This window comes from Centruroides sculpturatus, unplaced genomic scaffold (assembly GCF_000671375.1).
Source record: "Centruroides sculpturatus isolate CEXI.00-Female unplaced genomic scaffold, Cexi_2.0 scaffold246, whole genome shotgun sequence".
NCBI classification, from domain to species: domain Eukaryota; kingdom Metazoa; phylum Arthropoda; class Arachnida; order Scorpiones; family Buthidae; genus Centruroides; species Centruroides sculpturatus.
Genome location: NW_019384771.1, coordinates 48,003 through 72,069, shown reverse-complemented (window position 1 = coordinate 72,069; position 24,067 = coordinate 48,003). Strand labels below are relative to the sequence as shown.

The following is a 24,067-nucleotide window of genomic DNA, read 5'->3' as shown; positions in this document are numbered from 1 at the left end:
TTTTTTTTTTTTTTTTTTAAATTCAAAATAACTTTTTCGCTTTCATTTTGGATCTTGTATTTTCCGAGAAACTTGGCAAGGATAAAAGTAATTTTTTTACAAATATTTAGAACTACATAGAAAAGAAAAATAAAATAGCTTTATCTTTTGCAAGCCGATTAGAATGAAATAGGTCTGTATAAAAACGAGGTGAAGGAATTTTATTTTTATCAAAATTTCGAAAACAGACTAACAAGCTTGATCTTTCGAATTGGAGTAAATTTTGAAAGTCTCTGAAAGCTAGAATTTTTTAACAGTTGAATTCTTAGACTATTGAATAAAAAAAAAATATATATAAAAATATTTTGATTTAAAAGAACAAACAGACAATATTTTTGTACAAAAATCGAATAGATTTTTGTAGTAAATATATTTGGAAAGAGAAACCCGCTGTCAGAAAGATCGTAAATTGTATCAAAATAAAATATCTAGAGTTTTATAGAGAAAAATTTGAAACTGAATAATTGAATTGGGAATTGCAGGGTTTCGAAAGCGTATTTTATCCTCTTGTATTTTTTATTTTCATTTTATTTTAATTACCTAATAATTTAAATAAGATTTACATTTAAAAAATAACATTTTATTTTATTATTTTATTTTTCATTTTGATACTTAAATTGTGAACAAATAAAATCTAGGTATTAAATATATGATAATGAAATTTTCTTATGCTTTGTTCGATCAACATGTTTCTTCTTAACATTTAATTATTTTCTACTAGAACAGCTCGAAAAAAAAAAAAAAAAACATATTTTACATAGAAATGATAGATATAAAATATTCTTTTCATTATAACAATCTTTTAAAAATTCATTCTTTCAAGTAATTTAAATGAAATACGGTAATAAAATTAATAAAATTCAAATTCCGTTCTGTTGTAAAAATAGTTTTTATTTTGTATTTTAAAACGTTTTAACTGGAATATTATCAGTATTATAAAAGAAATCTTGTTTCTGTATTGAAAATAAGTGAATATTGTGAATTCATATTTAAATATTTATCTTTCGTTGCATGACGTAACGATTATTGTACTGTACATTATTTATTGAAAGGAATATAAATATGTTAATTAGATATCCTGACTGTTTCTCGGATGTAATAGTTTATAAAATTTCTGTTGTTCTATAAGGAAGTTGACATCAGAAGAGGAAATTAAACAGATTATAATGAGGGAAACGAAGATACTAAGACAATGGATTTTTTTCAGTTACATCGTTTACTTTATATAGTCTATTGCCTGCTATTATAATGCTTTAAAATATTAATAATTTAATATATACAGTAGTAAATTTTTAACTTTTGATTACGTTTAGAACAGACAAAGATGAGATAAATTGCGTTCTTAACACTAATAAAGTGACTTTAAATTCCTTGGTGAAGTATGCATAAATAGAATAATGAATTGCACACAATATGAGAAGTATAGAAGGAACACTCATTGGAAAATTTTATTGATCTGAAAATTCTAATTACAGTTTCTAATTTTCCGTGAATTTCCATCGAAAAGTCAGAAAGTATTAAAATAAATGAATCAATAGGAATGCAAACGTTAGTAAATACAAAAAGGAACACGAAATATTCCGATCGGCACCATTAATGTTTTCACCCGATGGAGTTGGGTCTATAAGTTGTTCACAATAGAAGGACAGATCCGGTGCCGAATAAGATTCATTACAAGAGCCGAGTCATTCATCAACAGAAGTGTCACGCGTCACGCATGTTTCTACGTCACGGAACAGTCACATTGGACGCATGCCAGAGGCCGTCATTATTAACTCGACATTATCGTTAGTGATTCGAAAGCTTTGATGAAGAAGCAAAACTATTTTGTCACTACCGACGTTTGCGTACTTCATAATTTATTTCTTAGTTTTAAAAATATAATAAAGCTAATCGTTTCCGTTTGCAGTAATATTCAGTAAAATAGAAAGCAGCTATATTCAGTAGCCTGTGCCATAGGCTCGTAAAACTTTCATAACTTTAAAAAAAGAACATTTTGTGTATTAATAATTAAGTTTCTAGCGTTGTACAGTGGGCACGTTTAAACTCATATCTTTGTTTGAGAGATATGTGATGACATATTTAATAAAGAATATTATTTCTCCGGGAAAATGCATTTGTAAATATCTCAGCCTTCACACAATTAGAATGGAAAGAAAAGTTGTTATATTCATTAATATTTACGTGATAAAAAGTGATGCTTTCATTAAAAGTTAGTGTTACAAGCTATAGTTGCTGGTCGATAGCGCTTTCCTGGAAGAGAAGCGAAAAAGCTGATCTGTTTTATCATCTTTGGCCAAAGGCGCTGTCTTGTCGACCATGATAAACATGGCGCGATAAGGGACGCTCTGTTATGTGTCGGTGTTAGTGAAACCGATGACAGTTTATATAAAGTGTTGCTACATTACGAGGCCACTCAACACTGCCATAAAGACAATTCTCTGGTTTGGCCATTTTTTAAATAGAACATTGCTGTCTTTCTAAAATATCGCTCTAGTAGTTTTTTTTTTAAAATAAATTAATATTGTTTAAAGTTTAAGTGTTTGAAAGTAAAACGGTTCTCATAACTGGAAGGCTCTCAAAGTGTTTTCGATTCTGTGAAGCTTTCAAAATCTTAGAAAGAACCACTTTGGTGATGGCAAATGTGTGAAATTAGAGAAAGGTAAATCCAGGCGTTCTATTTTTTAGCTAACTTTCTACTAAAGAAGCTTACCACACAAAAAATAACATCGCATTTTCTTGGAAAGGAAAACATAATATAATTTTTACATTTTCAACGGTCGGTTCCTTTTGAAAACATGATAAATCTTTAATGTAAAGCTTTACGTTTCCATTAATTATATACTAAGTCTACCAAATTTAACATGAAAAATATGTTAAATAATCATATTAAATTCAAATCAATTCAATGGAAGCGTAAATTTAATTTATAAGATTTAGAGCAGAGAATAAACGAGCAAGCAAAGAATATTGAAAATCGAATATTTCTAGAAAGAGCCGATTGAAGTTTGCGAAAGTGGAACAATCAAATAATCGCAGAGAAATTTTACGTTTTCTTAAAGAACTTTTCTTTTTTACAAGCATTTGAAACCATTTTTTGTGGGGCTAATCTCATTATGGTCCTTTAACTCGACGTTAATCTGGCTTAAAGTTAGATCTATTTATCTGTGGTCAGATTACTACAAATCTACCGATCTCCACCCTTTCTACAAACACATATTGGGATTGGGAAACAGTTTGTTGTAGTGGAAACACCACGCCCATAGGTTTTTTTTCTTCTTTTTGTTTTCAAATAATCGATTCTTCGATCACGAATGAAGTCTTAGAAAATTGACGTCCCTTAGCGAAAGCCAAAAAGTATATTACAGTTTGCAAACAGATGCATCGAAGCCTCAAATGATGCAATTATCGCTTGATCTTTGTAGTTGATCGAGCTGAAACCATATTAAATAGAGGATTTGGTGAATCGAATATGCAGAATTTTAAGTGTTTTTTTCTTTCATTCTATTAAATCTCCCTAACACATTCCGAAATGGTTTGGAATACTAAACACTTACTATAATAATATGCTTAACTGTTAATAATTCTAGAAAGTCAGTTATAAATTTATATATTTTTGTATTTAGAATCTTAAATAGTAAAGAATATTAAATATTTATAAATTACTGTAATAAATAATAGGCTATAATCTACTTTTAACTATTAAACATTTAAAATATTTTACATGTGTATAATTAAACGAGAGAAAATGATTTCTTTTTTTTTTTTTTGTTTTTTTTTTATAATTTTTTCTATTTATAAAATTTAAATATTTTAATTTATTTTGATGCGATTTTAAGTTATTAAACTTTCTAATTAAACAAAACTTTTTTTTTAATTATTATTATTAAAAATTGCATTTCCAAAGATAATTAATCAAATAACTTTCTCCAAAAGCTAAGAAAACTTTCGTAACAATAGCTAAGTTTACTATTTAAAGCAATCAGAGGGGTAAAGTTAATTACAATTTCAATAGCAAAAATCAAGAAAAAGTGAAGGAAAAAATGAAAATAATTTTATGTATGTGTAAAATTGCTTCTTGAAATAGTAAACGATTATTATTGTTATTTTTAGAAAAATTACTTAAAGCTCTAATTGAGTTTAGAAGCAAACAATAAAAAAATATTGAATAAAATTTTAAATAAAACAGTATTGACTCTCTAAAGAATGAATTATTGATTAGTTAGATATCTCGATTTCAATGGCCTTAAGAGATATGAATCAAAATCTATTTTTAATATGGAAACAGTCGAAGAGAAAATATACTATCTCAATTTTTACTGTAATCTTTTATGTAAAGTTGATATTATATTTATCGCTAAACATTTTCTATCCTTTAGAATAAAATAAACATATATCGATCATAGGTATAAAGATATTGAATAGCCTTAAGGAACTACTAGATAAAAAATATTTCGAAAAAGTTATGGACGAAAATCGATTTTCTTCCATACTACCGATTTGAAATATTTATTAGTAATCTGAAGCTAACGATAACATCGGAAACAATCAAGAACTTAACGCCATATCTTAAATTTGTTTCGACTTTTTCTATTGACTCAATTAAAATAATTAACTATTAAATTGCTTCTTCACAACCTTAAAAATCATATTTTTGAAAACATAATAAAAGTTTATTTTATAAATATAAAAATGAAGTATGTTTCAGAATTGCTGACGTGCACAAGATTTATGATTTACATCAAACCGCGAAAGATACTATTACTGAACTTTACGAATATCTTGAAAGTTTTTGAACTTTATATATCTTTATTTTTTTATTTAAGATAGGGAAAATGCATCTTTGTTTACCATTCGCATAAGATACTTAGTCGTCATCGTATATTAAATAAAAGAAAGGGAAGAAGAAAAAGAGTAACTTTCTTCTAGTATTAATTCTTCCCTCCTCTTAGATATACGTGTACTGTCTTGCTTATCTCGAATCGTTCCTATAAATACACCTCCAGACATAGAAAAAGTTGTTCAGCCTCATTTTTTTTTCTTGTTTCTACGTCAAACTTACTTTTCTGATATGGGCAATTAAAGTAGAAGTACCTTTAAGAACAAGTTGTTATTAGATAATGTTTCAAGTGATATAGAGAAGATATCTTAACTTTACTTGATTTAGTAATATTTATAATATTTAAAAATTAAAAAAAAATGTTTAAGTTTTAAAAGTTTCTTTAAAATCATTATTTTCTTAATTCTGCCATATTAATAAAATTCAGAGATCTTATTTGCATAAATTCTTTTCTAATTTCACATTGCCTTCACGTATAATGGGTTAAAAACGGTTAAAATGTAATGATTTTATAATTAATCTATAAATCTAATTTAAAAGCGAATTTTTCAAAGTTAGTTTTAAAATATTCCAGGGATGTCGTTTCACTTGGAATTGAATTAATCGATATTCTTAATTTCGTTTCGTTCGAAGCATAAAGTTCAGGTATTTGTATTAAGAATGTGGATGTTTATGATTATTTTATTAAATATTTGTCTCTAGGCTTTTATATTCCCTTTAAAAATTGTGTTTAATCAACCGAATACAATCAAATATCGGCATCGCAAAATTGTGTATCCAATATATATTAATATTTAAATTAGAGATTTCTGTATGATATTAATGTCTCAACATAAAAATATACATTAAAATAATTTATATGGAATGATATTCATTATTAAATTGTATTTAAACTTTTGGGACTCAAGGCATTAAGGTCTTTCGGGGTTCCCTTTAAAGATAGCAGAGTAAGGGGACTCAGTTTCTTCTTGCACTCAAGCCCCAAATATGTTTTTATAACTCTATGGCTGGATTTGCATATAAGGTAAACAAACTGAAGCCTAGGTCTTCGCGTTACAAGTCTGTTTATAGCTTAGGGCCTTGCATTTTTACATGTACCATTATTTGGTGGCGAGGAAGGTGATGTTATATGCTATAGCTTAGAGCCACAACAAGTCTAAGTCCAGCCCATTATTGTAAATTATACTTAGTAAAATTAATAATTTGTAATTTTGTAAATTACAAACAATTTTGTAAAAATTAATTTTTTTTGAGGCCTCAGTCTTGTCCGCAAGTACGGTCTTAAGTTTATGTAAGAGCTGTGATATAGTTTGACAATAATTGAGCCTTAGTTATCGAGTTATATTAAATCTAAATGTTTTTTGAGCTTAATGGATTTGTAATTCTGTGATTAATTACAAAATTATTGATTTTATGACAGTTCCGAACTGTCGTCAAATTTATAAAGCTCTGTTATCCCTATAATAATGTTGATTTTCGTGTAAGATACACGCGGATAATCTTTTTGTATGAAAATTAATTGTAATCACGCACCAATCATCATAATTATTAGTTATAGATTTTTATAAAGTAGCTAATGTGATAATGCAGGCTAACATATTGTTAGATGAGATTAAATGGAAGATTTATTACATATTCGTGACCATTGTAATATTATTATTGTTGAAAGAAATTGTTATAATCTGTGTTATTCTAATCACATTAAATAAATGTTAAGGCTTGTTTCAATGAAAGTTATTTTTAAAATAAATTAAATTTTAAGAATTTATGAAATATAATACTTTATTTAACATTATCTAATCTCTTACAATACAAAATATTTTTTTACCCCCGATCAATTTTGTATTGATAAAATTTATCTTTTGGTTTGCCATTGTTCGCATTGGATTTTAGCCAAAATAATTCTGACAAGAGACAAACTTAACGACATTGGTCATTAAAAGTGTTGTTGCTCTTTCTGAAGGATTGCCAGTCGACTGTTGCTTCCTTTTCCACTTTTTAAGCGTCATTATCAGTAAAGTTACCCATTTATATTAACGAAAAGTTAAGTATTGTTATGCAAATAAATACATAATTTTTAAAAGTTTTTGTCAAAATAATAGGCTATAAAAAATGTATTCATTACTTAATATGAAAATTAAATCCGGACTCTTAGAAAAATTAAATAAATTAATTTATATTAACAACTATTTATATACAGTAAAACCTGTGTAAGCCGGAATCGCACGGTACCGAATATTTTTTCCGTTTTAAACAGGTTTTGCTGTATATGCTGTTTTGAGTTTATTCGATTAAAATAGGAAATGAAGATAAAAATAAAATATTAAGAATAATAATAGTGACAGATCTTCATAATTTAAGATTTACATATCTTAACTTTCGGCCGTTTAGATACCATGCAAATGCATATCAAAATTTTAATGCAAACACTTATCCACATCGTTTGCGTGGTTACTATTCCGTCACGATTCTTTAATTCGTGACACAAATAAATAGGATTTTTCTTCCAATGTTTCACGCAAATCTTTACATTACACCCGAAATTCGACTGTGAGAAATTTCGTTATACTCGAATTACTTCACTGTCTCTTAGAATATTGAAACTAAGAACATTTATACGCCTATTTACTTTATTAAATTTACTTTCGACTGTGTATTTGCTTTCCGGTTCGATAAACTGAAAGACAAATCTATAAACTTTAATCCTATTTCAACAAAGTCAAAAATATTAAGCCAGTAACTTTGATCTTCTTGGCAATTTATCATCATATTATAATTACAGATAGATGTAAACTAACAAGAATTTATGTACGTAGCAATTCTGACAGAATAACGTATTATTTTCTTGACCGTATAGAACAACAATGATCCAATCAGACTAAATTGCGAAGGATAGAAAATGCGGTTAAACGTGACAACTTCACGAAACACCATTCTCTTAATGATGTCATATGTTGTTGTTGATTAGCGACATTACGACAGTGACGTCATTTCTCAATATAACTCACTTCCGCATCATTTAATCAGTATCGCCTTTGTGCATTTTTGACGCATGGAGACAATGAATTCTTTCGTATATGGACCATCACATAAAAGATTGCCTATTCAATTCAGCATTTAAGTTTCAAAAATCAAACTCAAATATAATAGAAAATTTTATGAAATTTTTTAGAATAATATATACTGTGTATATATATATATAATATTATAATTATATATATAATGTACATTATTACATAGTATATAATATAGCCTATATAATGTACTGTACAGTATGTATATAACTTACATAAATATATATAATCTCGCTTAATAGTTGATCATTATAATTTATGGAAGTTATAATAATTAGCATGAATTGAATGGATAAATTGATCATCTGCTCACAATTACGCTTAAATTTTTGAAAAAAATCTACTGAAACTGATGCGAAAATGACTTATTAATCGAAAATTTCCTATGGATTTACAGAAGAATTATATATAAATTTTTAACGTATTTATTTAAGGAAGAACTTCAGTTAGATTGGATTGGCGGAATAAGGTAACCGTAACACTTGGGCGATCTGCCAAAGGGAAATCGAGAGGACTTTCTATGAGAAATTCGGCCCTGTTTAGGTATTAAACACGTGAAGAAAACCCGAAAAACTCCGCGTGGCCAGCCTGTTGGCGAGGCGCGAACCCAGTGTTTAGTAATTTTATCCATTTGGCCACTAATGGGCCAAGTTAGAATGAAAGAATACGATTTGAACTAATACTGCAGTTTTGTTTCTTATTTATAAGTTATTAGATGCATTTTGTAAGCAGCATTAATTGTACGTTTATGAAAATATTCACGTAATTCAAACAGGAAGTTTAACATTATGTTATGTAAATTACGTGCACATAATTTTATTGATTCTTTAATTCGTTAAACATTTTAAATAAGTAATTTTTTTTCTACAAATACTATCGATTGCAGCATCCAGCAGAATTTATAAGCATATTTCATAGATTTTAGGTCTAGAAAAATCGATGCATAATTGTTTCATTCTGTGCACTCTAATTTAGAAATAAAAACATTTTAAGTTGTACATAAAAAAAGCAGTTAAAAAATATAAATGTTTAAGAATATGGTTTGAGTTAAACCTTATTTTTAATAAAGAAAATCTCTACAATTTAATATTATGGATATTAAATGTTTGGAGAAGTAAACATAATTCGCTTAATTTCTGTTCATGAGAATACGTGCATAATTAAAGTTGGAAAATATTCTTATAAAATATTGATATTTGTAAAATTGAGCAGAAATATTATCATTATCTTGTATTTCTGTATTTGTATTAGAATTTCAATAAAGTTGAAGCAAGATGAGATTTAAAAAAGAAAGTAAGAACGGTTCTAGAATACAACTATTACAGACCGAATATTTGTCCTTCAAGTTATTGTTTCCTTCAATTCGACTGTTCCATTCTGATTGGAGAATTCATGCAGGTCATCGACATCTACCATCTGTTGCCTCCAAACTCTGTCTGAATGGCAAAAACCAGAAAGTGTTGACAGAAAGTGGAGATCGAAGCATGCGGCAAGAACTGTTCTACTACTGCATCTGAACTGCTTCACTTCGATCTAATTGTGTTCCAGGTTAACGATTACGAGTAATGATCGAAACTGCACCCAGTTACATCCATTGAAGCTAAAAATACCAAAAAAGAAGGTAGTTTTTGTCACTGCATTTTTTTTTATGCAACGATTCTAATAACTGTTAATAGTAGTAAATCTCCATCATTTTGAATATGTTGAATTAACATAATTTTATCTGGATAAAATTTATTTCTGGATTATTGTGGATAAAAGTAGTTTACAAAATAAAAATTTGCTACTATTTTATTTAAAGCTTATTTAAAGAAAAAGTACAGTACAAAATGAAATCTGAAATAAATTGAATTCTGGCTTTAAAACTCGAAAAGAATTTATATAGAATAAACCCATACAATTTAAAGCAATTGATGTATAGAAGATCTTTATAACAAATTCATTTATATTCCGTATAAAAGCAAACTGATTTTCCTTTTCAAATTACCTCTAAATTTTATACAAAAAGATTTACTTTGAAGAGAGAAAAACATCGAATTAATGTCTTTTTTTCCTCTCTCTCTCTCTCTTCCCTATGTTCACTAAGAGGGTCTTTTTCTACACCTATCGTGGGTTTCTCCAGGCCCACAATGGAGCAGCCGGGTGACGAGGACGTATCAGGAGCAGATCACCCATGAAAATTTCTGGGATTGCACGCCCGAATTCGATCCCGGGTTTTTCAAAGCAGTAGGCTGACATCTTAACCTAGTTGAACATCCGGCCGTCTGAATTAATCCTTAGAAACAATGTGATTTTTATGCAGTTTCTTAAAAGTCATTACTGAATAATTTATGAAAACATTCATATATTCATATTTTAATAATTTATTAGCAAGTATAAAAACCAGAAAGTTACTTTTAAAATATATTGGTATTGATTTTTATTTTTAACATTTATTCCTATTATCGTTCATTGAATGTTATAAAACTGAATGCCGCAAAGAGACAGTAATCGAGAATCAAAGTTTAATTATAAAATAATTTAAAAATTTAAAATTCAGAATTCGTTCAGCATAATTTAATCGAACATTCATATTCAACAATTAGAATATGAAAAAATAAAGCTACAGATTAATGGATAATAAAACTTCAGTTTGAATAAAAAATATTAATATTTATGTATTAATAAATCTTTTAAATTCCTATTTTTAACAATATACTGTTTTTATTCTGCAGTACGTCTATAACGTCTTTTCGTTTACATAATTTTATTCAAATATCAATATTTCATCAATTGTTATATAAAATAACCAAGTTTTCATTAATATATTTCTCCTCTTTTTATTTCGTAAAATTAAGACTAAAACCTTTTATAATAACATTGATGTTCACGTTTAATCTTTTTTCTATTTAACCAAAGATTATGAATGTTTCTTAAACAAATGAAACCTTTAAATTATGTGTCTTCTGTAATGGGAATTGATGGGATATGGCAACGCAACACATGGGCGATCTGCCAAAAGAATGTCTCCCGAAGGTCTTTCTATGGTAAACTAGCCCTTTTTTTTGATGTGTTAGACGTGTGAAAACTAGAAAAACTCCACGTGGCCAGTCCGTTGGCGAGTCGCGAACCCAAGACTTGTATTCGGTGGTTTTATCCATTCGTCCACAGGTGGGCTGTTTCCTGTAATAAATTTCATTAAACTATGTTTAATCGGCATAAATTAAACCTGTTTCAAAATCAATTTTTACGTTCCCTAAGATAACTCTTTCATTTCCATGACGCTCTTCATAACTGCTATAAAGTCTATTTTAGTTGTATAACGTACGCACGCACATATCAATGGAAATCGATAAATGTTCACGTAACATTTTTATGTGATTCATATTTACTGAAAACAATAAAAGAAAAAAAAAGCAAGTTGATTAAATGTACAAACGAAAACAATTAATGTTTACCGTTATAAACTATAATTATAAAGATTTAGCCTACGTGTAAATATCATTCAGTGTAAATTGGATATTTTAAACTTAATTATTATCTTGGTATACAAGTAAATCTGTAAAGTTTATTTTACTCGTTAGACTTCGCTGAATTAATTAGTAAAACAAACTGATATGCATCGTCGCTTTATCGTATGCGGTTACGCAACCTATCATTACAAGGGCGCTGTAGAGTGTTTAAATTATTAATAAGTCTTTTATATAGGTAATACTTACTTAGAATTCTAATGAAATTTAGTTAATTGCATAACTTGTTGAGTCTAATTTTTCTTAATAGGATTTTCGAATCTCCCGAAACTAGAAAATATACAAGAATAAAGTGAACACGAGCTAAAATCGATTATATAGTCTCTTTGAAGTATTGAAAATTCAAGACAATTCACAGTTTCTTCTAGCATATTTGAATTTCGATAAAAATCTAAAGTGCAAATTCTACTTTTTAGAATAAATCAATATTTGTTATGATTTAAAGAAGTATTTTTTAATTACAGTTAACATAGAATTTTTTCCTTAAGATTTTAAATAAGACCAGAATGAAATAGTGTAGATTTAGTATGTATAAAGTTAGTTAAAATCTATTGATAGCAAGTTGTTGCTAATTCGTAAAACTGATAATTTTATTATTACAGAACTGATAAGTGTAATCAGAATATATAGCCTGCCAGTATACTTCTGAAGTATGTTAAAAACAAACTAAAAAATTTTTAGCAGTGGTGGTGGTCAATCTATCAAATTCGAGTCAAAAATCAATGTGAATTGCATCATCTGTCTGTCCTTACAATGTCTCGAATCACCATTTNAAAGAAGTCTTTTTTAATTACAGTTAACATAGAATTTTTTCCTTAAGATTTTAAATAAGACCAGAATGAAATAGTGTAGATTTAGTATGTATAAAGTTAGTTAAAATCTATTGATAGCAAGTTGTTGCTAATTCGTAAAACTGATAATTTTATTATTACAGAACTGATAAGTGTAATCAGAATATATAGCCTGCCAGTATACTGCTGAAATATGTTAAAAACAAACTAAAAAATTTTTAGCAGTAGTGGTGGTCAATCTATCAAATTCGAGTCAAAAATCAATGTGAATTGCATCATCTGTCTGTCCTTACAATGTCTCGAATCACCATTTGCTCTATATAATATAGATTGCCTTCAATTTTTTGAGTTCTTCTTTAATATGCCGTTGCTCTTTCAAAAAATATCCACACCCGTATTTGATAACTTTCGCTACGATATATTACTTTTTTTTAATTCTATTTTTATAAGCAAATGGCCTTGAGGAAGTCTTTATCTATTCGGTTTAAGAATTAAAAAAGTAAGAAGAATAAAAGATCCAGTAGATCTATAAGCTTGTAATCACGAGGAAATGTTAGCAATTACTAGCTATTTTAGGAGAAACAAGATAAGAAACTCTTTTTGCCAACTACTCCAATGCCAACATATACCGATTCAATTAGATGAAAGAAGGGAATCAAATTTACAGTCTTTTTATGCGTTCAAATAATACGATATATACAAAATACGTATAAAAATACGATATATTAATTAATACAGTAAAACCTGTCTAAGACAGAATATGAATAAAACAGGGAAAAAAATTTCAATATAGCGTACACAGGTTGTTGTATTCTATTTGTATAAATATTTGTACAAATTAGTATTTGTTTTACTAACAAATTACTAAATAGTAATTTAGTAATTTGTCAGTAAAACTACTTTAAAAAAAGCACTAAATATGATTTTAATATTTAAAAATTGAATAACTTAAATTAAAATAGAAGATTTGCTTAAAATCATATTTTCCATTTTGACTTGGAAAGAAGTGTCACGAAAGTTATTTGTATGGATTTAAAATCACTCACTGTGATGTAATCGAAACATCAAATTCATGTTCTGTTCAGATTGACATTTTCAGAAGAACTTGTAAACATTATCTTTTGGAGATTTTATGCTCGGATATTCATTTTTAAATATTGGATTGCATTGGACTGATGGAAGAAGGTAGTGCAAAACATGGACGATATGTTAAAGAGGTTGCCTCCCTGGAAGACTTTCTATGGAGAATTTTACGTGAAGAAAATCCGGAAAACTCCACGAGACTAGTCTTTTAAATCGGGTTCGAACCCACGACCAGCTCGGTTGTTTTGATCCACTTGGCTACTGGTGGGCCGCCAAATATTCAGAGGATATAAACATGTGTTCGAGTAATAAAAATTGAATATTAAAAGCAACAATAAATTGTCAAATATATAGTTTTCAATAATATAAACTTGCTAATTCAAATTTGTATAAAGTTTACAAGNAGAAGTACCTTTAAGAACAAGTTGTTATTAGATAATGTTTCAAGTGATATAGAGAAGATATCTTAACTTTACTTGATTTAGTAATATTTATAATATTTAAAAATTGAATAACTTAAATTAAAATAGAAATCATATATACATATTTATTTATAATGCTTTATTCATTCGTAAATTTTCATCGTTTTAACCTTGAAAAAAATCGACAAAATTTCCCTTTTGCTCTTTCGTTTCCAATCTATATAAACTCAAAATAACTATTGCTTACGTTTAGTAAAGAATTTTTATAAAAATATCCTCAAAAGAACTATTAAAAGTTTATATAACACGAATAAGATATTTTTAAGTAGAAATTTAATTTTGGTTTAGAAAATGCATTTAAAAATTATTGATAATGGATCTGAGTTTATATACTGTACAGTACGTATTTTATTATTTTTTTGTTTTTTTTCATCCTGACTACAAAGTGTTGTAACACTAATAGAAGAATTTTTATATATATACATATCGAGCTAGAAAATACTTTGGAGATTTTACACAGGAATCATATGGATAAACAAGGTTATTTGCATCGCATTTTTTTAGTATTGCGTAGCCAATCCCCGAAGACTTTTCCTATAACTTATCTGTTACTACAGTAATAAGTAAATATCATTGAGAAAATATATCAAGACTAGTCCATTTGAGGGGTGAATCAGTTTTTTTTTTTAGACTTTTTCAGAAGCGTAGAAAGCAGTTAATATTTAAAATTTATATTGTGGAAATTTAAGATTGCAGTAAAATATTATAATCTCAATTATCAAATTTAATCCTACCTTATAATAATTAAATAATTTATTTGATTAAAGTACAGGTAAGATTTTATGTTACTGTTTTTTAATGAAAAATATTCTTCCGGTTTTGAAATAAATCCATCTTAATGATTGATTAGAACGTAGTTTTGTCATTAACTTTTTAAAAATTAAATTATAATTACTTTATTGGAAATAATTAAATTTTATTAATATTATAAAAATATATCTTAGAAAATAAATTGTTTGGTAAAATGTACAAAATGATTTTTATATAAAGAAAAGATGTTTACATAGAAATTTTACGTAATATATTTGTATAAATTTATTCTGTTTATTGAATATTGATTTTTTTTTTAAAATTAAAATAGAAGATTTGCTTAAAATCATATTTTCCATTTTGACTTGGAAAGAAGTGTCACGAAAGTTATTTGTATGGATTTAAAATCACTCACTGTGATGTAATCGAAACATCAAACTCATGTTCTGTTCAGATTGACATTTTCAGAAGAACTTGTAAACATTATCTTTTGGAGATTTTATGCTCGGATATTCATTTTTAAATATTGGATTGCATTGGACTGATGGAAGAAGGTAGTGCAAAACATGGACGATATGTTAAAGAGGTTGCCTCCCTGGAAGACTTTCTATGGAGAATTTTACGTGAAGAAAATCCGGAAAACTCCACGAGACTAGTCTTTTAAATCGGGTTCGAACCCACGACCAGCTCGGTTGTTTTGATCCACTTGGCTACTGGTGGGCCGCCAAATATTCAGAGGATATAAACATGTGTTCGAGTAATAAAAATTGAATATTAAAAGCAACAATAAATTGTCAAATATATAGTTTTCAATAATATAAACTTGCTAATTCAAATTTGTATAAAGTTTACAAGTAAATTTTCTCTAGTTATATAAGTATTTAATGTTATTTAAGTATAGAATTTTAATATCCGAAGCAAAATCTATTGAAAAATATGCATAAAAAGAAATTGATGCCACTCTCGTAGAAAGTAAAGTAGATGTTTCATTACGTATGTATAAAATTTGCAAATAAACTGAAACTTTTCATCTTTTGGAAGAAAAATATCTATATATTCTTTACCGTTATACAAAAATAAATTTCTTCATTTATCATTCGTCCAGAATTCTTATTTTTATTTTTAATGATAATAAGTTTACTTATATAAGCCTATTCTGTATATTTATATGACTATGAATAGAATTCTAGATATAATATTCTCTTTAGATAATTATATAATTATAAGATCAATTCATTTTTAATTTAATGATTCAATTATCGAATTTTAGCTATTCACACCGGTGCTTTGTTGACTATTTAATGCAATTACTTTGTTTTTGTGTGTATCGATGCATTATCATTACATATGCAGTATATTAAAATAATAATTTCATAATAATTTTAAAATTATATAAAATTTTATTTATAAACACCTGATCTGCAAAATAACAAATTCCCCACTAAAAATAACAAAGTACAGTACAGTACATAAAATGTCTATAAGAAATATTCTATATTAAATGCTATTACTCTTAGATTATTTCATTTTTAATAATTTGTTCTTTGTTCTTTACAATGCATTTTCTAAATACTTTCTTGTTGTAATTTGTATAAACATAACACCTTAATGAAGAGCTTAATTAAATTTGATAAAATAGGAGTTAGTATCGGATTAAATTTGATATTTTTCTTAAAATATATTTTATATAATGACAAAGAAGAGAATTGTCTAAAGTTTAATTATTTTAATTAACAATTTACATTGTCATAACATTATTAAACCTGCAATAAAACAGAAGAATGAAAGAATTGACGTGAAGAATGATAAATAATTCAACACATTTTCGTTAGCATAACTAGATAATCGAGACTCTACTGTATATGCAAGCATTTACTTAATGAATATACTTTAATAGCTCGACATATACGTCTTTATTGAAATATTGCTGCAAGGTAAATGAAAACATGTCTCCAATATCAGGTAATGGCAAACAGCGATGCAGACGAAAGTTAATGCCGGAGGATAGAGTTCGCTTTAATGCGCTTGATTTCATGTCTAAACAATATATTCTGTATTCTTTAAACAAAATCAACTGTAAGAAAATACTTTTAAAAATCAGTTTAAATATTTTTCGAACAAAAAAAGCGTATTAATTTAATATCAGATTTTATATGTTGTTCGATTCTATTTACTTCTAGGTGCTTGGATGTAGATACAGTTGTTTCTATTCAGACCGTATTCTTAGTCCTTTCCAGTACTTTTTATTCTTAAAAATAAATATATATTCATGTATGTAAATATAATTTCTAGTATTCCAACATATATTGAATACGTATAAGAAAGGATATATATGAATATATATTTGTTGAAATATTGCAAACCGAATTAACATATCAGTTCTTAATTTTTGGGTTTTCATCAGTACTTTTTCTAAAAAACTCTCAACATCAATATCTTTTCAGTGAATTTACTAATTATAATCTTTTCTTGAGATTTTGTAAATTATAAAGTTAATTAATGCTTATAATGTAAAAATTATGTAATGAATGTTGTTTAAAATATAGCTCTGATGTTTTCGGAAGTCTCTTTTTATTCGGTCTGTGCTATAAATTTCAACTTTTTCGGTTTTAGAAAATCTTGTCTATAAATGGAATCATCCAGCATTAATAATAATTAAATGAATAAATTATAATTAAGAGTCTGAACTGCAAAAAGTATATAGAATTGGACTGGATTCTGATCCGGATTCTTTATGATCAAAGAATAATTTATTGTATTCTGTTATGTAAACAATATGTTAATAAATTTTAAAATATTTAATATCTGAGTCTATAAAAATATAGTTTGAATTATCATATAATTATTATAAATATATAGCATTTTTTAATGCAGTAATTTAATTTTTGAAACATATTATTTATGTTGAGTTCTAAAAGATTATTTGTATGTCCTTTTTATATTTCAGATTTTTATTTAATTATAAATTTTTTACCAAAGTTTTATATAAAAATTTTCAAATAGACAATTTTTACTTTTTTATCTACGTCATTTCATATAGGACATCTTAATTTATAAACATAATTCAAAAGTTTTTTGTAGGTGAGATGACCACGCACGGAAATCTGGGTTCGAACCCCGGTACAAGACCATTATTATTATTATTATTATTATTATTTATTCGAGATATTTTATTTCAATATAGACGTAGTGAATAATATATATATTAATATTATTTATATTTTATTCACTTCTATTGACTTGTTTCATTATTCAGAGAATTAAAACAAAGGAAAATTCCATCCAACATTTTGTACATAGAATATTCTTATTTGCTGTTCCTAGTTTATTTTGAAAGTTTGTTATTTTCAAAATTTGATGATTAAATTATTAAAGATTCTCATTACTAATTTCAAAACATATAAATAAATTTTTAATATGATTCTATTTATTTAGAGAAGACAAATATTAAAATTATATATGTGGAATTTACATTAGAGAGTCAAAAATAATTTCTGGGAGAAATATATGATTAATTTTATTTAGGGGAGACCGGGGCAAGATCGGCATGTTAAGCTTTACTTAAATTTTGTGTAATAAATACTGCTGTAAACTGAAAAAAAGCTTTGCATATTGTCTATTGGAATGTTACCTTACTATAGAACTGGTTAAAATCAGTTTGGAAATAAAAATAATTAAAATAATTACAACTTTACAAGAAGAGAGAAATTGACGAAGTTGCCCCGGGTATAGGGGCAAGATCGGCAACTTCTCTCTTTTTGTAAAGTTGTAATTATTTTAATTATTTTTATTAAAGTTGCCCCTGGTATAGGGGCAACAGTAATGGGGCAAGATAGGCACGTATATAAAATTATGTTATTAACAATGTATAAGTTGGAATTCACTATTAAAACAAAGAAATACAAATCCAACACCCATTTAATATTATTACAACGAAATGCAAGTTCAAAGACATATATACATGAATAACAAATGCAAACATGTTTTCATTTATCATCTGTTTGATTTTTATCCTTTGCTTCTAATGTGGCTTTATGTTGCCGATCTTACCCCGCTAGTCATGATTTCGAAACATTAAGTACAACCCTGAGAACAGAATGCCAAGCCACGATCTGGCCACGTGAATAAGTTGAAGTTACATCCTTCTAACAGGAAAAGTAACTTTCGTTATCATGGAATTATAACAAAACCTGCCAATTCAATATAAATGGAAAAAAAATATTATATGGAATTGAACGAAAATGAAAATTTGCTTGATAATTCAACTACGCTTGTTGGAGAACAATAAAAACACTACACTCAACAAGCCACCAATAAAACTCAACTGCCTAACCTATAACCAAAGTCTCCTTTTAATTTGTTTTTTAAAAAAAGCGCTTGACAAACTTGCCCCGCATGCCGAAGTTGCCCCGGTCTCCCCTATCTACTTATTAATTGCCCATCAGTAGACGAATGGATAAAATCACTGACCTCTGGTAATCAATCGGTCGCGCCTGACCAACGGGTTGATCACGTGGAATTTTCCGGGTTTTCTTCACGTGTCTAACACCAGAATGAGGGTCAATTTCCCATAGAAAATCGTTCCGGGAGGTACTCCTCTTGGCAGAACACCTATGCGTTACATTATTTTCTTCTCAATATCGGATTGTCCACTAAGCACGTGAGGCACATGCCTAAGAACCTCATGTCTCGGGGACCTTAAAACTGGAAAAAATTAAGAAATTTTAACGTTGCAGCTTTATATCATAACCTATAAATAAGTTATGTAGATGAGTCCCCAATTTTCTGTGCCTAGCCTTGAAGATCTTAATCCACTAGTGCTTATTCCAACAATCCTATCGTATTTATGAATTAATTAAAGCAGTAAAATTTGAATGCAAAATATTTTAAATAAAAAGATTTATATTTTATTTTTAATTTTCGGATAGTGCACGAAAAAGTCTATGATTTAACAAGATTCCGCTGTAAATTATAAGGATACAAGTTAAACTATCCAATTACTGATGGAAGACACAAGTGTCATCTTACTTTTATCGACTTCAACTAACTTGGCTATAATAATAGTATCAAATTTATTTTGCAGAAATATAAAATAGGTACTTTACTACAATCTAAAATAGCTACTAATTAATATTGCTATTAATTATTATTATAATGCATAATATTTACTAAATATAGTAAATTATATTTAGTAATCTTATTAATCTAGTGTGCAAAAATGATTTATTTTAAAGAGAACTTTCGCTTATATAAAAGTAATTCTGTAATTTTGAGAAATACGATTACAGTCAGACTTAAATTGCAATAAACAAAAAAAAATTAAGCTTTTAATTTGATCGAATCTGATCTTAAATAAAGTAAATTATTTTGAAAACAATTTTTGATCGAAAACCATTAAAATTTCTTATTGTTGATAAAATGTTGGAGCAATCAATAAAATTCAGATAAAAGTTTTGTAAGAGATTGGAAGAGAAATAAAGTAATTTGATTCTGTGCTAACTCATTATTTGTCGAGAACGACTTTGGAAAAGAAAGGAAATGAACAACACAGAAAGATGGCGACTTCATTCGCTGACATTAACTCCACCTGGTGTTGTCCGACGATACTAAACGGAATGACATTAAGTGAAAATCCGAAATCGTGAACAGTTTCCTCATCGACGAATAGTCGTTTTATTGGATCAAAGCAGGTTAAAGAGCGGTCAACGAAGCAATTCTTACACTCCAATAGCTTCTTTCAATTTCAAACATTATTGCGACTGAAAGAAGGTAGTTTTTCATTATTTTTTCTACATACTTTAATGAAAAATTCTCATAAAAAATAAATAAATAAAAATTAGAAAAAATACCGGTTTTTTTTTATTCTACTAAAAATTCTTTTTTAATAAATAAGAAATATCCTCATATTTCAAAAAAAAACTGTTTTTCGCTGATATTTTTCAACCTTTTTTTTCCCCTTTCTTTCTTTCTTTGTGGTGGAAGTAGCTAAGATTTATTTATTAAACGAGTTTGTTTACTGTATACTTTTATCTTGAAAATAATTACAGGTATAAATTTTACAGTCTTCTTACTTCTCAGTAACTCTTGACTGAAAATATTCTGAAAAATATTGCTGTTAGTAGCTACGGTTTCGAGTATATATATATATATTTATTTATTTATTTTTTCATAGTGAACGTCATAAAAGCTTAAGATATTTTAAGAATTTCATAAAGATTCATAAATGAAACAGAAAATAACTGAAAATGGATTCCAAAAATACAAGTAAAAATTAATAATAATTTTTCTACAAATTACTTTCTTCAAAATTAATTCCCATTCTTTAGAAATCTGTTAAAATTAAAAATAAAAATAATTATAAAAGAAAATTTTAAATTTTGTAATTACTAAATATTTTTCTAATATAAAAATTCTTAGATTTAATTATAAAACAAGCATTATTATTTGATGAACAAACAAATAATAGGTAAGCAGACGTGAGAATGGTCGAGGTGTTGAAGGGTCGGCCTCCGGGTATGTCGGGCCTTACCTCCCACCATCCGGCCGCCCCTACGATTAAAAATTCTTCCTTAAGTATGATGAAAGATGTAATTAAAAGGCCCTTTTTATTGTTCACAGGGTGGAGAGTCAAAAATTTAAAAAAAATATAATAATAATAATAAGAGCCAAGTCAATAATTAAAGTAAGTTAAATCGATTATACACAATAATGAGAACTATGATAATTATAGAATTTTTAATTTTAAATTATTCTATAAAAAATTAAATTATGCATCAAATCAATTCAATTAATTACCAGAGAGTAATAACTACTTAAAAATTTATTCAGAAAAATTCATTTTAATTATATAAGTACAAAATGAATTGGATTAATAATAATAATAATAATAATAAGTCTATAAATGTAATTTTTATTATCTCTGAACAAAATTTTAGCTACATATTTTAAAATTTTAAATCATTCAAATCTTATTTTTATATATTTAACTGGTTTCGAAATATATATATATATATAAATATACCGAAAGGGTTTGTTTTATATTTCTTCATAAATATGTAAAATGGGGAAAGCATGCAAAAATGTCAGCCGGTTGTATTATTTTTGAATAAATACTCGTCATTTATTTTGAATGACAAATGTTTTATGCATTATAATGAAATGTGTCCACATGTGGTCCGAGATAAGGAGGAAAGAAGGACAATGCTTCAGCGTGATAAATGATGCACAACAAATGTTTACTGACTATTCTATCAGTTTTGTTAGTACAAAATAGGTGATCCAAATCACAGTTTATGACAATATGCAGCATAAAATTTTCAAAGATTTATATTGAAATGATAAAAAATTTTGTTCTGGAGGACCTGGAATCGAATCCGGGCGGTTGAAAACTACCAAGAATTTTTCGTGGGAGATCTGTCCTGGATACATTGGGCTCCATCCCTCATCATCCGGCCGCATCCATTGAGCCTGGTCGACCTCACAATGGGCATGGAAAAAGTGGCCTTTAAATGGACCTTTTTCTATGCCCATTCAAAATAATGAGGCGCAAAGAGATTAAAAAAAGGATAAAAATTTATTTCAGATATCGTTATCGTCATAGTTAAATAAAGATACAATATTTTCTTATTGTTTACGAGCCTATTCCTCACATTCTAAAACCTTCTACTTTTCAATTAGCGAGGATTTCTGTTTTAAAGTTTATGATAATAATTATTTGTCTTAACATACTTATTTTTTATTGATTCAATCATATTTCATAACTTGCTCTACTGACTGCTGAGAGAATTTATCGTATTGTATTGCGTTAGAACAAAATATAAAATATTTCAGATCCATCTTCGCAAGGATCAAAGTAAGATAACATTATTGTAAAAGCAGCCATTTTTCACTTCCCAGAAGTTTTAAACATGTTCAGTTGACGAAAACCTTATTTGATTCGAAAGAACAAAAACATGAAAAGAAGCGAATGCTCTGAGTTCCCTTTTAAAGTTCACATTTTCTAGTTCAAATTGAATTCTGGAATTTAATTTTGGTATTGTTGAGGATGTGTCATTTGATATCTTTTCAAGCTACTTTGATCCTCTTACCTACATAGAGTAAAAAGATTGCATTATTGAAATAACAAAACAGGTGTTGGAATTTTTTTATTATGTTTATAGCGATGACATATGAAAATAATTTATATTTTCAATTAATGTCGAATGATTGGTACGAAGATTATATGATGTAAAATGATATTTTAGTCCATTCATTGATTAAATTAAAGGGCATAATGCAAAAATTAAAACAAATAAACTAAAAGTAAAAATTATATAATCCTAATTTTAATTTAAAAGATAATTTTTTAGACTTAATGTTAGTTAAAAATCAAATTTGCAAAGATTTTCATGGATTGATGGCTTAAGGCAACTTGGGAAATCTGTCAAGAGGGAGAACATTCTATAGGAAACTACCTCCTATTTAGGTGTTACATACACAAACAAACCCAGGAAAAATTCATGTGGGCCCCCGTTAGTGATGCCCGAAACCACGATCTACCACTGATCAATGGTTTTATTCGCTCGATCGTGGTCCAGAACTTTTCATACTCATTACGTTTCAATATTACTTAGAATAATATTAGCATTGTAAAGATTTTAAATTATTTAATGAATTGCTAATAGTTTATTACAATTAAAATTTAAGAGAAAGTGTGTAAACTTGCTAAATAATTTTATCGGGGTTGTAGGATTTTTCTAAAATTTTAAATGAATAACTTTTTTGAAAGAACGTTTAAAAAAAATAAAATAACAATGATTCTTTTTCCTTCTACTTCTTTATTCTCATGTGTTTTATATTCAGAACTAAATTGTTTTTCTGTTTCATTCGTGTTTGGCATTTTTTACGTAAGAATGCCAAACTATTGTTCGATAAGGAGTGTGCTCGATTCCAAGATGGTTTCTGTAATAATAATAAGTCAGACGTGTCAATTCGGGTTCGGAACAAATCTTTGGTCTCTGGACGAGACTGAATAATAAATATTCGGGACATGTAATAATCTTCAATGACGTTGATCGATAGACATTGAAGGATAAAAGGCCAACGGCCTAAAGCATCCTCGATAAGAATAAATTTTGTTTTATTGACGAGAACTTAACTGTCTTCATCGGCTTCTTTATATTAAAAATGACATCTGATATAAGAGGATACACGCTTGTACGATCGTTTTTTTTTTCTTTTTTTGGTTTAAATCTAGAAGAAATTATATTAAAAACGAAAACTAAATTTTTAACATTTGTTATCTATTACGAATAAACACAGATAACTTGTAGAAATATTTCTAATAATGATATACAATGAACTTTTCCATGGACATTTTTAGGCTGTTTCATGCTAAATGTTGTATTAGAATATTAAAAAAAAAAAGCTATTTCAATTATTAAGTGAGTAGTAAATGTCAAAGGAAAAAGTCTTTGAAACGAACTTGGAAACATTTCAAAATAAATTATCAGATTAATAC

General features: G+C 27.4%; 1 protein-coding gene across 1 annotated transcript in view; it reads left to right on the top strand.

The window, feature by feature from the left end:
- LOC111628990 overlaps positions 1-24,067 on the top strand; it is a 132,150-nt gene that overhangs the window by 61,145 nt on the left and 46,938 nt on the right. Inside the window, exon 5 of the mRNA XM_023372852.1 lies at positions 8,388-8,422. Within this exon, the coding sequence (XP_023228620.1) occupies positions 8,388-8,422 (35 nt within the window). The remainder of the gene's footprint in view (positions 1-8,387; positions 8,423-24,067) is intronic.